The sequence below is a fragment of the Acanthopagrus latus genome, chromosome 2 (genome assembly GCF_904848185.1).
Source record: "Acanthopagrus latus isolate v.2019 chromosome 2, fAcaLat1.1, whole genome shotgun sequence".
NCBI classification, from domain to species: domain Eukaryota; kingdom Metazoa; phylum Chordata; class Actinopteri; order Spariformes; family Sparidae; genus Acanthopagrus; species Acanthopagrus latus.
In genome coordinates, this window is record NC_051040.1 from 19,880,953 (window position 1) to 19,895,867 (window position 14,915).

At 42.4% G+C, this 14,915-nt stretch overlaps 1 protein-coding gene across 1 annotated transcript in view; it reads left to right on the forward strand.

The window, feature by feature from the left end:
• The window catches only part of si (sucrase-isomaltase (alpha-glucosidase)), a 71,428-nt gene that overhangs the window by 43,724 nt on the left and 12,789 nt on the right, over positions 1-14,915 (forward strand). The window contains exons 29-40 of the mRNA XM_037118725.1: positions 2,676-2,772; positions 3,226-3,338; positions 3,728-3,853; positions 5,393-5,521; positions 5,704-5,820; positions 5,922-5,984; positions 6,322-6,438; positions 6,534-6,624; positions 6,739-6,877; positions 7,694-7,827; positions 7,999-8,033; positions 8,661-8,777. Coding sequence (XP_036974620.1) covers positions 2,676-2,772; positions 3,226-3,338; positions 3,728-3,853; positions 5,393-5,521; positions 5,704-5,820; positions 5,922-5,984; positions 6,322-6,438; positions 6,534-6,624; positions 6,739-6,877; positions 7,694-7,827; positions 7,999-8,033; positions 8,661-8,777 — 1,278 coding nt within the window. The remainder of the gene's footprint in view (positions 1-2,675; positions 2,773-3,225; positions 3,339-3,727; positions 3,854-5,392; positions 5,522-5,703; positions 5,821-5,921; positions 5,985-6,321; positions 6,439-6,533; positions 6,625-6,738; positions 6,878-7,693; positions 7,828-7,998; positions 8,034-8,660; positions 8,778-14,915) is intronic.

Below are 14,915 nucleotides of genomic sequence, written 5' to 3' on the forward strand. Positions count from 1 at the left end.
GGTTATAGAGTGTCATCATGTTTTCCCTACCGGTGTCAAGGCCAGACAGGATGAGGTTTCCACCTGCATCAGCATTATCAAGCCTAATTGCTGAGCTGTCAAGACAGCTCCGCAGGGTTCAGGCTAATATTACGGGGCCCCTCGGAGAGCGAGGGAATTAGAGTTAAAAAAGAAGCGAAAGGGAAAGAGGATGAAAATGAGGAAAAAATATACAGAGCAGGCAGGATGACATGGACTCTGTATTTACACAGTCTTTGATATACTAATATTAAACCGGATAAGACTGCACTTTAAATAAGAGTTCTAAGCAGCAGAATCATGCCTCTTTCCAGAAATGTTAACCCGGTCACTTGATAATCCACAGACCGTCTTGTGAACACTTTCATGAGGGAACTTTCTTTCTACCGAACTTCAACCGACAACCAATCTCTTCGCAGAAATGTGCATCTGCTCACGGACAGATCTGCTGCAAATTAAGAGGCCATCTCATAATTAATATGAGCATGAATAAGAAATTGTAGAAAAATGATAAAATTAAATAATGAGCATGGGCTTCTACACAGTCTGTGGACAATACAATACACAACATACAATATTAACACAAGCCCTCAGGCTGTAGTCAACAGTCAATCCATTGCTTTTCATCTTGTACTAGTCCAGAGCAGTAACTGAACCCTGACTGAGAGACCAGGCAATCCTTGTCTGGTTTTAAAACTATGAGCCCCTGAGCAGCACCCTCTTAACTATGTATCGTCTGGTCTGTCTGAAGTTGCTGCTGGATAAACACGCAGTTCGTTCCCTGCACATCTCACGCATATCAACACGTTTTTACATGTAGCGCCGTTATCTTTCTGAGCTGCAGTTCATAAACACTGGTTGCATTTGTGTTGTGGCTCAGACTTAAACTTTGTTTTTTTATCTTGGAGAAAATATCAGTCGTGAACTAGGTGTGTATCATTACAGTTTATAAAAAAAAACAATATAAATATGATGCTTTCCAAGGCATTAATTAAATAGCTTGGTTCCAATTGTGTTTTATTTTAAATATTGTCCAACATTTATCAAGAATATTAACTATGTTAGTTTGGACTGTTTCAGTCCATGTAAATCTACCAAGCATGAGTGAAGAAAGGCTGACAGAGAGACACCAAGACAACTGGCACTTGCTGTCACTCGTTGTTAGCGGACAAGCTAATGACCTTTCTCTTTCTTGAGTCAGGTCTTTCGCACCGTGTAGCAGGGCCACATTCAGACACACAGCGAGAAAAGCACTCACACCCACAAAACTGACATGGAGACAGGGCCAGTCCTCATATATTACCGGTTAACAACTTCCTATGCACCAGAAGTGCAGGAGGCTGATGGAGTGTGACATGCCCATGAGTTTTCCTTGCAGGACGGTGACATCTGAAAGTGGCAGATCTCCCGTCCCCCGCCACCTTCCTATCTGTTCCTCTTAGCCCGGTCTGTCTTGTTTCATCCTCATCTAAACACTGAAGACAACAGTGGGCCCTTCACTGGAGTTGTAGAAAAAAAAAAAACTCATAAAATCCACACTCTGAAGCTCTTCTCTATCCCACTAGAACAATATATTGTTCCATATGCATAATTACTGAAGTACATTACTGTACGTGCATCTGCAAAAGACAGATGTGGATTTGCATGTGTTGAATTGTTCCAGAAAAAAAGGGGGGGGAAACAATAGATAAATGGCTGCCTTTAGCCACACAAGCTGATTTAAGTAGTAGTTAAGTGGGCGTTATAAACTATCTTTGAAAAAGCACAAAAAGCTCTGCTTTGTTTATAATTTGCCGAATGGAGTTTCTGCAATTTTGTCAATCATTTTAATGTTCTGCATGCTACATTTAGTACCTGCTGATTTTTATTTCAGCACCCGGCAGCAGCTCAAATCCCCAAATAACATTCCAGTTCTCTGCTGATGTCTTCAAACTCAGGCCGGAGAGTTTGGGTGGATTTAGTAGCACCACTGGGTGCTATAACTAACAAAGAAAGTATATTTAAAGGTGCATCATGCAAGAAATTGCTTAATGCCACCTGTTGAATATATACTCAAAACAAACATGTGGCATCACCAGAGTAACCGCTAACTGCTGTAATTTGCAGCTGCTAACTGTGGCTGCTGTTAGCTAGTTAGCTCAGTTAGCCGTGCAGCTAGTGGCCTAGACCAGGAAGTGTAGGTGTTTACAGCGCCAGCGCAGGAACTTTGGAGCAGGATAGGCTGCCGCTAGCTGGTTAGCATGCTAACTTCAGTGGATGTTTCTGCCACACAAAAGGCCTACATAGACATGATGATATCTCTTCACATTCTGCTGAAGATTTTAATTAATTTTTGCATGTTTTCCGCTAAAAGTTTCACATGTTGCACCATTAAATACATGAGTCACACATCGCACATCAATCTGCACATGGATTACTTGTAGGATTTCTTTCCCCCTACTTTTGGTAAAACTGTTGAGAGTGAGTCCGCTGTTGCAGTGCTGTTGTCATACCCACAAATACGATGAGAAATGCCCTGTCAGGTGTGAAGGAAAATACTCATGAATAAACAAAGTGGCTCCCGAGCAAACATTAGTACAAACTGCGGAACAGAACAATTCTTTAACCCGCATTCATCCTCTTCTCTTTCATTCTCACTCTCTGTCTCTTTGCTACAGTACAAGATGAATTGCTACGGAGTGCACCCCTTCTATATGGGCCTCGAGGACACCACTGATGCTCACGGTGTGCTGCTTCTAAACAGCAATGCCATGGGTGAGAGACACACACATGCTTGCACATACAGTGCGCTTGAAATTGCGAGTGCTCGTGCTATCTCTGTATGCAAATACGACCGACTGGCCTCACACACAGAACACGTAGAATTGCACTCAGCTGCACATGAAGCGGGTGTTTACTGTATGAATTAATGACTGAGGCAATTTTCTTGCTTTTGGGCACGACTCATATACGGCCGACACAAAATAATGAGCGCTTTCCACTCGTGTCCACTCATTTAGTAGATTTGCATACTGAACCCATGCTGTGTATTTATTCAGAATAAAGTGTTTCAGTTATTTTCCCACTCTCCTGCACTGCCCCCTGCTTTCTCTTTATGTACTAAAACACACGTGCCACACAGTAGGAGAACACTGAGACATAGACACAAACACACAACTTCCTATAGGGTTCTAAGAGACATAAATGTCATGTTTGCTTTGTGTCCAGATGTGACGTTCCAGCCCACTCCAGCTTTGACCTACCGAACTCTGGGCGGCATCCTGGATTTCTACATGGTCCTGGGCCCTACGCCTGAAAGCGTGGTGCAACAGTACACTGAAGTAAGTGTTCTCAGGCCTCTGGTCTGTTTGTGTGTGTGTGTGTGTGTGTGTGTGTGTGTGTGTGTGTGTGTGTGTGTGTGTGTGTAACTGTGTGCATTCGTGTGTGCACTTATGTGTGTGTCGGTGTGTGTTTTGTGTCTGGCCCTGGGCCGCTGTTGATGGACTGCAGCAGCTGGGAGTTCCTCGCTTCATTGCGCTCTCTCATTTAGCCTATCTAAACACACACACACACACACACACACACACACACACACACACACACACACACAGACACACACTCACACAAACAATCAAACAAACACTTTGTGGACAGTGTCCCGATTTCCTGCAAAACAACTTTTTCTATGCTGAATTGTTTTGACTTCCCTGTTTATTTTTCTTCTTAACAGCTGATTGGACGGCCTGTTCTACCTGCCTATTGGTCCCTTGGGTTCCAGCTCTGTCGCTATGGTTATGCTAACGACAAGGAGATATCAGATCTGTACAAAGACATGAAGAAAGCGGGTATACCCTATGTAAGTTCCCGGACAAGATTTTTTTAAGATGTCTGAATTCAAATTGTCACCAAGGGCCACAAGAGTGCAAGAGAGTAAAATAAAGTTGTGTTTTTTAACAGGAATCATTGATGCGCATCCCCTAGAAACAGTCTGATGATGCCCTACAAAGCTGCTTGTAGTTGTCCTAATTGAATGAGTGCAAGACATTAGTGATATTATGTGAAATGTTAAATCTGTCTTTATTTCATGGACAGTTCAACAAAAGAGACACACAACAAGAAGACATCCTCATCTTCTACGTTCCCACCAGAATTTAGATCTGTGTGTGTCATTTGTGTAAGACAGGGTTTTTGTGATCAATGAAATTAACTGTGATATAACATAACAGTATTTTACAAGACACAATGCTGGTACCTCCCACATGCATCTTATACAATTAAATCCCAACACTGTATGTCTGCCTGCTTTCAGCATTCACTGAGTGTGTCAGTATTGAACATGTTTCTTCCTGTACAGTTGTACAGTATAAGGACATCTACTCATATTTAACAATATGATATGACTGCATGCGAACCATAGCAACACACAACTGAATTAGCAAATAGGAGACCTTGACTTTATGGATTACATTAGGTACAACTAGTTTATCCTGACAGAATGTGACCTCTAATTTCATTTGGAATCCATTCCATAGGCTTCACAGTCTCTAGACGTTTCCAGTTTGTACCAGAAGCAGTAATTCTCTCTGACAGTCGAATCAGGGATTCACATTTGAATAACATGTTTGTCAGGCTGTAGAAGGATCCAAGTTTGACAAGGAACAGAAAATAAAAGCACTGTGTTTGACCACGGCAAGATGTTCCACGTGGAAACAGGCCAGAATCCCATCCTCTTCATCATGCAGAGCAGAACATAAGAATTTCCGTCGATAATCAAGTGCTCCCCGGAATGTGCTTTCACAAAGCCCTAACCTGCAAGGAGCTGACGCCAGCCAAAAAGAATCCTGCATCATTAACTGGAATGAAAAGAAGCAGAAAATGCAGCTACTTACAAAGGCTGCACATCAGCTCGCTTTACAGACTAACCAACCTCAAGCTGCCACAGACACACCAGGCAACCAAAGCAGATGAAGTTTTTGCTCTCTCTGTAAGAAATAACAGCCAGCAGCAAATGAAACCCTCACGTCTTTCATATCTCAGGTGTTGCACACCAGATGTCAGGACAAACTTTGCAGATTTCAGCGTCTATAAGTGGGAATAATGGTAGCAAAATAAGCAATTATTTTCCTTTTCCTCGTCTGATGGCGGGAAAGTTGGCTCTGTAAGATCGAAGTTTTATCTGTTATTCCATTTTCTCCACCACAGCAGTCATTCATTAATTAATTCAAAGTTTGATTATCCTCAGCATACCAAAAAACAAACAAAAACTAAATCAAATGCAGGACAACACTTCTGTTTAAATTATTGCTATATCTTGCTCCCATCTGCTTCTGATATTGTTTACCAAACAAAAGTCTGTTGGACCCTAATTCCGAGCTTTGACCGCTGTCTGCTGCAGGATGTGCAGTATGGAGACATCGACTACATGGAACGTCAACTGGACTTTCTTTTGAACCCCGCCTTCGACGGACTGCCTGCCCTGGTTGACACCATGAGGAAAGAGGGCATGAGGTTCATCTTCATTCTGGTAATGCCATCACATTATAAACTATTGATACACTCTAAAATGAATGGAGACTCGCACACCAGAAACCATAAGGCAGGTGTGAATATTAAAGATGTCTTAGGCTCAGCTCTCTGAAGGCGGAATGTTAAGTTACTGGATCGTGCGCCGCTCTCGACTAAGAGCTGTGTGTTTTATAATCCCAGGATCCGGCCATCTCAGGCAATGAGACCCAACCTTACCCTGCCTTCGAAAGAGGTGTAGCAGCGGACGTCTTCATCAAATGGCCCAAGGAGCTCAGTGATGAAATTGTGTGGGGGAAGGTAAGAGGAAAATATTGACACAGAGAGATCGACACCAAGAGGCATAACAATGTGTTTTGCATAATGTGCACTGAGATAATTATCCGTCACCTATTGTGCAGGTCTGGCCTGATTACCCTAATGTCACTGTGGATGAATCTCTGGACTGGGATACCCAAGTAAAGGTACAAGATTTTCTATATTCACCACTCTGACACGAAACACTCCCTAGCTAGTTAGCCAAATTATGCTTTAGATGTATGGGGCTATGTGACACAATTTACATGTATTAATCACTTTTCTAGTGGCTGTATGTGAATGGATTATAATGACGATTTGTTGTTGGATGCTGCTGGACTGTGGATTTCTTTGTGAAGGAATCAGTCAAGAAACGACAGGTTCCTAGTGAAACACAGAAGTTCCATATAGCCCATTTTTCAGGAATTGCTGTCAGGGTCGTCTTTTGGACTTGGTTGTTTGTTTGTTTTATTGTTATTTATCATTTTCCTGGTCAATTTCCAGTTGTACAGGGCATTCGCGGCATTCCCTGACTTCTTCCGCGATACAACAGCAGCGTGGTGGAGGCAGGAAATTCAGGATTTCTATGACAAGACCATGAAGTTCGACGGCCTCTGGATTGTGAGTAACCTGCAATGAACACAATGAAACTAAGGGAACTCGTGTTGTGTCGCGCAGCCCAATTCTCTTTTCACTTCCACGTGTCCCATCTGTAGGACATGAACGAGCCTGCCAGTTTTGTCCACGGCACAGTTGGAGAGAAATGTCTTGGTAATCCTCTTCTGGAGAACCCTCCTTACATGCCACGTAAGGCGCATTCAAATCTTATTTTGTTCTGACCAAAGGTATGGCGTTATCAGCGGGAACATGCCTTTAAAGCGTTTGTTTGATGGTCTCTGCGTTTGTGCGCCCTTCTGATAGCCCTGGAGTCGAAACACCGTGGCCTAAACCACAAGACTCTGTGCATGAACAGTGAGCAGATCCTCCCTAGTGGAAAGAGAGTCAAACACTACGACGTGCACAACCTCTACGGATGGTCCCACACCAAGCCCACCTACGAGTGAGTGAAAATGCTTTATGTTTGCGTGTTTATGTGGCAAAATCATTTTTTTGTTTGTATGATCTGTATTGTAGGTGGTATTATCATGTGCTAAACAGCTAATACATCGCCTGTGATTAAACATATTTCTGTGAATCACTCCAAAATGTCCATTATGAATCAACACAGATGTACAACCGTTGGTACATTATTGTGATATTTTAAATACAGCGAGCGGGATACATCATCTTGGTGGATGTGCATCACCCCAAAGAAATGTGTTTGCGTTGCCCACGGGATCAGACTGCATTTGGAAGTAGAGACAGATTATCGCGATAATCTCAAATCCTGCTAACCTGGACACTGTCGGACTAGTTGTAGGTGAGGAGAAAAGAGAATTGGATGAGTAAGAACTGTCACAGCAAACGCGTTCAGGAGGAAAATAAAGCCACGGGAGATGTGTAACCGATACCTCCCAGCCATCCCCGGAAATACAGTCTCATTAAACCTTTATGATAATCGTCTACAACTGGTCCTTGCGGTGACATTTTCCTCTCACTCTGGGAGGACAGATTGCAGAGTTGGCTATGTAAGAGCCTTGGGACTCTCTGCACCACTGGGCCTCGAGCTCAGGTGCTCAAGTTTAGGAATTATTTCATTTAGGCACCGTGCTGGATTTAACAATCACAACTAAAGGGCTCATTCCCTTTTCAAAATTAATGTTGTCTACTTAAGAAGGAGGAGACACCCTAACGCCGCACTTGTTGTTTGTTAATGCATTAGTTTATGCTATTTGCATGTGCAAGACAAATCCCTGAGTCTCTCCTCTCTGTGCAGTGCCCTGCTGAATGTGACAGGTAAAAGAGGGATCGTGGTGACCAGGTCCACCTACCCCTCCAGCGGAAAATGGGCTGGACATTGGCTCGGAGACAACTTTGCCGCCTGGGACCAGCTTGAGAAATCCATTATAGGTACATGGAGACATAAGCTGCAAAGAGTATATCAGTAATGGCAGTCTGCATTTTGACCTGTAATCCGACAATAGTAGGGTTGTGCACGTTCACGCACACATGCCTGCAAACGTAGAAAAGAAACAGGAGTCTTTCATTTGGCATAACTCCCCATTTTCCTTTGTTCTACAGGCATGATGGAGTTCAGTCTGTTTGGCATCCCTTACGTAAGTATCATCCTCTGATTTCAGTTTTGACAAGACGTAATCTCATTGATGCGACCTTGTCCTCCTCTAAGTAGATTACAGCGGCCTGACTGATGTTATTTTGTTTGCTAGGCCTCTTTGATCAGAGGACGTCTCGAGATACAATGTGAGGCATGTCATTACGAGCTCAGCCCTGACCGAGGAGTCGAGCGCTAGTTCTGTCATGACCTGTGAACATTCGGTATAAATTGAGTAGTCTTTAATGAAGCTTTTTTTATATTGAGGTCCGTCTTTGCCGGTTTGTCTCTTTAACCTCCTTTCTTTCACATATATTGTCCCTCTGTGGTCTCTCATCTCCTCAGTGTGTCTAATAATAATTGTAACCGGACACCTTATCGATCCCTTTATGGTAAATCATTTGCATGCCCCACGCCCGGCCACAGGGTCAGACGCGCAGCATCCCTCACTTGTGCGGTGACTTGTTCAATGACACTTCAGAAACATGATACCTATTGCAACAGAGGCAGTGTGAGCCCTCTTCCTGTGGTTGGTGGGTGCACACCTGCACCCTGCTGCCCATCTTTCTGTCCATTTCTACCTCTCCACACTTTTCAACTGACACTTTTCTCTGTCTGTTCCCTTTTTCAGACTGGAGCAGACATTTGTGGATTCTTTAATCCATCCGAGTATGAGCTGTGTCTGCGCTGGATGCAGCTGGGTGCCTTCTATCCATACTCACGCAACCACAACGGCAAGGGTAACCCGGTGAGTGGATTCAAAACAAGAGAGAAACGCTCACACGGAGATGCACTATGCTCCGAACTCACTTGAATTCAGCTTTTGCTTACTCTTGCTCATATTTACGGTTCTTCATTTCATGCTGATGGCCAACCAGAAGCCATAACTACACCTATGAGATGTGTGTGCATTTAAGCTAACCTGACGCCCAGCGATCATCAGAATCCTGTTGAATTTTTACAGCCATAAATGGTGGTGAGGGGTTTAGTGTTGTGAATTGAATGTCCAGGGAAATGTAGCCCCATTGCTACACCACTACACTAATGAAAGAGCGGTATTTTATGTGGAGATTAGTGGTTAGAATCTCTAGAATGTATTCAACTCTAAAGTGTTGATACTATTAAAAAAAAGCCTTGAGTGTGCAGATATGTGACTCAAGTCATGCAGTCCAAGTGTCAGACTTAAAAGGGAAAATGTAAGGCATTACGTAGTACCTGTCTAATAACTATACTTCTGGACAATTTGTCTTACTGATAATGAATTTGGATTTGTATGATAATTATTGATAATCAGTCAAACCAGTGTTATCAATGCATTGCATTCTGAATGTGAACGATCGGCATTAGATCTCCACAAAAGGAGCCGCGTCCTTTCAAACGGTCTAAGAGCCGAGCTCAGTGGCCTCAAATGACACCAGGCTGACGCTCAACTGTTGCTCGGGAGATGATGAGCTCGAGTGTTCCTGTGCTCTGAATGGCGGCTCAGGTTGTGTGAATATGACTGTACAAAAGACATTTACCAGCACTCCTGTTAAAAAAAAAAAAACAAAAACAAAAAAAAAACCTGCTGCTGCTTTTCTCTGCCCGTCCCTCTCTTAATCTGCGGCTGACATACACAAACACACAAAAAGATAGACCTGTTTGGTGGTGTAGTGTCGGTGGCATTCATTCTAGCGGTGACCTTTAAGAGCGTTGGAACACATCTGAGAAATCCAATAACGCCCGTCCGGAGATCGATCCCACCGGGCGAACTTTCTCTGCACTGGAGTCTGCAATACTAGACAGGACACAGGTGTGTGTGTGTGTGTGTGTGTGTGTGTGTGTGTGTGTGTGTGTGTGTGTGTGTGTGTGTGTGCGTGTCAGTGCTTTTTAACGGTATGGAGTGTGGATATAATTGAATTCTCAAGGTGATCCGGGCGCCACTGCACACCACCTAACCGGCACTCACACACACACACACACGCACACACACACACACCCTATGATTCCAATCATTTAATAATGGCTTGCAAATGGGTGTTTAAACATGGAGAAAATTGACAGGAAAAACACGCACACACGTGCACAAACACACGGTGGGAGAGTGGGGGCAGTGCAAAAATGACAGTTTGAGAGGGAGAGATAAAGTTGGAGGGAAGGGAAAAAAGTAAGAGGGGACGGAGAGAGAAGAGGTGAGGGAGCAGCGAAGGCATTTGTACCAAGTAGGAGGAGAAGGAAAAGGTGAATACTGACGAGCAAAGACAGATAAAGGAGCGGGGGTGGGGAGGGGAGGTTCACTGGCTGTGAGGCAGAGAGAGGGAGGAAAAAATGATGAGGGATAATATTGGCAGAGGATAAAACAAGATGGCAATTTGGAAAGTTAAACGGCGGTGACACGGGGTGGCGATAAGGATGTGAGAGCCGCGACGAGGCTGAATAAACAATTTTTGTGACACCTGCGATTGACTCAGAACTGGGCTGTGTGAACAAGAGGGGAACTTTTTGCAAGAGGAGGGGAGAGGAAGATACACTCTGCAGAACTGGGAGACAGAAGTAAAAAGGGAATCAAGGTCGCTACTGTAAAAATCTGTATTATTTTTCCATCCAGCCATATAAAACCCCCCAATCATCATTAGCGATTTCAACCTCGTGTCCGCTTAACAAGGCGTTTGGCAACAAAGTATTAACGCCACAAAAACTGGGCCGGAGGGGTACACAAGGTCAGAGACAGTAGGGGGAGAGAGGAAGAGAGAGGAGAGCTTTTTTTTCTTTCTTTTTTTTTTTTGCAGAGTCACTCCTGGAGCTCTGTCACGCCTAGTGTCTCTTTGCCCTCAGACAACTTTCAGTGTTGACCTTGAGATAATTTTACCCACACCAGCAATATACTGCAGTGTCCACAGTCATATTGGATGTGACCCGAAATTAAAAAAAAAACAAAACAGATACACTCTCCACCAGAGCAGCTACTCATATTTCGAATCGTGTACATTGTTATTCACCCAAAGGGAATGTATTGTTTGTCCAAATATATGTGTATATATAAATATAAAAATACATATATATATATACATATATATATATATATATATATATACATATATATATATATATATATATATATATATATATATATATATATATATATATATACACATATATATATATATATATACATATATATATATATATATATATATATATATATATATATATATATATATATATATATATATATATATATATATATATATATATATATATATATATATATATATATGTATTTTATGGTGTGTGCTCTGCAATGCAAAACAGTAACGCAGAGGTTTATGAGACGGGGGCGAGGGAGCAGATATTCCCGACAGATAAATGAAGAGGAAGACCGAGCAGAGAAGAGGAGAGAAAGAAGAGACGAGGAGGGCTGACACAGCCCGATAACCTCATTTTTTTTCCTTGAGGCCGTGTGCACACATACATATCGGTCCACAATCGGCGTGTGTGTGTGTGTGTGCGTGTGTGTGTGCGTGTGTGTGTGTGTGTGTGTGTGTGTGTGTGTGTGTGTGTGTCACGAGGCCTTTTGCCACCTATAAATGTGGCCGTAAATTAGGTGAATTCGTGAGATGGATTCTCTTGTCTGCTTCTCATCCGTCAGCCCTCCTCGCTCCCATCTCTTCATCAATCCCTCTTCTGGTTTCCCACAGATGAAAAGTCTACCTGGAGGGCCCAACAGACAGTGGTATAACTGTCGAGTCATGCAAGATTTGTGTGACTGAATGTTAAAAAAGTTTAAAAAAAAAAAAAAATTTAAAAAAAGTGTATTTTTCGGGAGAGCATTTCACAAAAGTGGCTAGATGGCTCAGGGTTGAAATGGTAGGTGAGGAACGCAGTGTTAAATTGAGCGTCTGTCCTTTGTTGGACCTTGTCAGCTGTCTAACCGGTCTGTTTGCTTCAAACGTTTCGCTTGAACAATAGCTGCCATTAGCTGCTTCATATCCCAGCACAGGCACAAATGTGGATATTTTCTATGGTATTTATTGGGTTTGGTGTCACATTGGGAATGGATAGCCATGTTGCTAACCCAGCCCTCATACTTAGTCCACTTTATAAGTTGGTTTGAGTCGCAAAATACTGGCACCTTGGGATTGTAGGTCAGGTTTTCCGCCATCTCTAAGAGTCGAGTTTTTGACAATTTGAGAGTGAGACCTCAAAAAAACTGTCTTCCAAAGTGGACCGTTCAGTCCTGTGCTAAATATATAAATCCCCTTAATGCTGACACAAAAAGACATCCACACACTATCACACACACCTGATTGTTGCAGCGTCACCATAGCCAGTATGCTAATGCTACACTTGACAATGTCTTTTGTGGCTGCCACTACTCAAAGTGATTAGTGAATTTACATCCGCCGTCTTAGACAGCTAGGTTCAGCAACACCATTTGGATGAACCACGTGCAGAACTGCGTTAGATCTGGTCATTTGTCACATTGGTTTGCAGTTATGGTTACATTTGCTGATGATTATTTGGATGGGCATGTTGTTCATTGCTGTTCATTGCATAGACAAGTAGCAGAGTTTATTTCTGATGTTCACATCGATGTTTGGACAAATTGTACTTTTCCACTTGGCATTAATGTTCTTATTATTTCCATCTCAATAAAGCCCCTTTAAATTGAATTGGAACAAAGTGCTAGTATGCTACAGTACTAACAATAATTAGCATATGTAATCATTATCATAAGCAAACTTCCTTTAACTGCAGTTTTGTGTCCAAGCGATGGTGCCGTGTCTCACCATCCAAGACGTTGGCCATGCCTGCGCATGCTGTTCTCACGGCGGCTAGTGACAGTGGTCACCTGCTTCTGGTCAGCATTAGCAATGTGCTGTGTGTCTCTGCAAAGATAAAGTGTTTTTTTTCTGGCTATGTCAGAAAAGCATCGCAATCTCAACACTGCAGTCGTTGTAAATAAAGTCATTATGTTTCCTTAAGGCGTTCTTCTTCAGCCAGTAATTTGGGATTTTAAGGAGCTTACCATTAGCAAGTTTTTGTTTTTTTGTTTTTTTTTTTTTAACAAAAACTGATTGCTAGCACGACAGGATAATTCCATGCCACATTCAGTCAGTCTTCCTACTTGTCAGGGGGCATGGTGTATCTGCTCGCAACAGACATGATTGGAATTGAAATGAGACAAAAAGAGAATTAATAAAAATAACATTTGAAAATAATCAAAGCCTCAGAAACCTGATATTTTGTGGGGACACATCTGGCTCAGGCTGGACAGTAGAACAGTTTCATTGAAATGTATTTTATCACGCTCTCTTTTCTGTTCTCTTTTCCACACACAGAGACACACTTTCAACTTAGCATGGTAATTACTCCACAGTGAACGCATCTGATTGTAAGACATTAGGGGGCAAAAGGAGGGTTACTAAAAAGGGAGGCAGGTAGAACGCCTGGGTTTCCAGATAATTACAATCTTGTAAATTTCCACAGAAAATGAAATGATAATCTGGTAAACTCCTTAGGTCATACGGTAATGGAAATGTTCTGCATTCAATCATGTGCTGTTAGGCCTGTACTTAGTAACCACTGGGCTACAGTTAATAACTATTATCAAACCTGACCCAGCTAAATTGCAGCTGGGAAGAAAGTATCTGGCATTTTATTAGTCTCTGAGATGACTTGTATGATAATATCTTGTGATTTTTTTATTTTATTATTATTATTATTATTATTATTATTATTATTATTATTATTATTATTATTATTATTATTATTATCATTATCATTATTATTATTATCATTCAATTCAAAAGACAGCAGACACATGCACACATATTCACACCAAACCACTGAAAGGAGTCTGAAGAACGCATGCGCACACACACACACACATAGTCACATTAAAATGCAGTACATACTGAGACACACAAACAGACATGGTATAATAGGGAGGAGCAAATGGCGCTGACACGCTCCAGATGAAAAATCACTATGAATTTCAATCTGTGTGCGTGTGTGTATGAGCATTTACTTGACCAGACTGATTATTGTCCTCAATACAGTTCCACAAAATGAGCTAATACATTTAGATTGGCCCATATCAACAGAATGATAGTACACCGCGTCCTCGTTTTCCGTCCTTGTCTCTTAAGGGGACACTTGTTGCCAATTAAAATGAGGCAAATGTCAGTACAGAGTGGGACAGAGTAGCCGGGGCATCATTTTTCAGTATAAATGCACACAGGCCGTTTTTTCTGCTGTGCTAAAAACTGGAGAGTGTCTCCGCCAGTCCCTCTTCACGCACGGAAACACTTGGAAAAGTTGCAAAGACAGCGCTGCAAACACGACAAGACAAGATGAGAAAAGTCAAGTCAGTGGATGTTGTATAGGTTTTCTTTTGTGTTTTGTTTTTTTTCCACAGTTATTTCTACTTGGGATCAGCTGAAAAACTTAACACCTCTCTAGTCCAGTCAAAGCTTACAGACCATAAGTTCTCAGTTCGATGGGGGGGCTGTTAGCAAGATGACCAAAAATGCATCCCCCTTGTTAACCTGCCGTCCCTCTCTCCATCCCCCAGTAGCAGAGAGAGTGCAGGGGGAGAGGGGTTGCTTAGTTAGATCCACCTGACGCATTGATCCTTTATCTGACTGAGGTTTGCTCATTAGAATCTAAGGGCCCAGCCGTGGCTCTCAAATATCGGCAGCCTAACTGTGGCAACGACCATGGAGTAATTCCACTGTCACGATCTAAATGACAGGAAACAGTGTGTGGCCATGATCGCACACTGCAGCATTTTTGTAATATTCCTATCATATTTCTGTGATCATTCAGTAGCATCTGTGCTGCCAGATATAGGAGGGATTAGTTACGACCACCCGCTATGTTACAAAGCCATGAAAGCCATTTT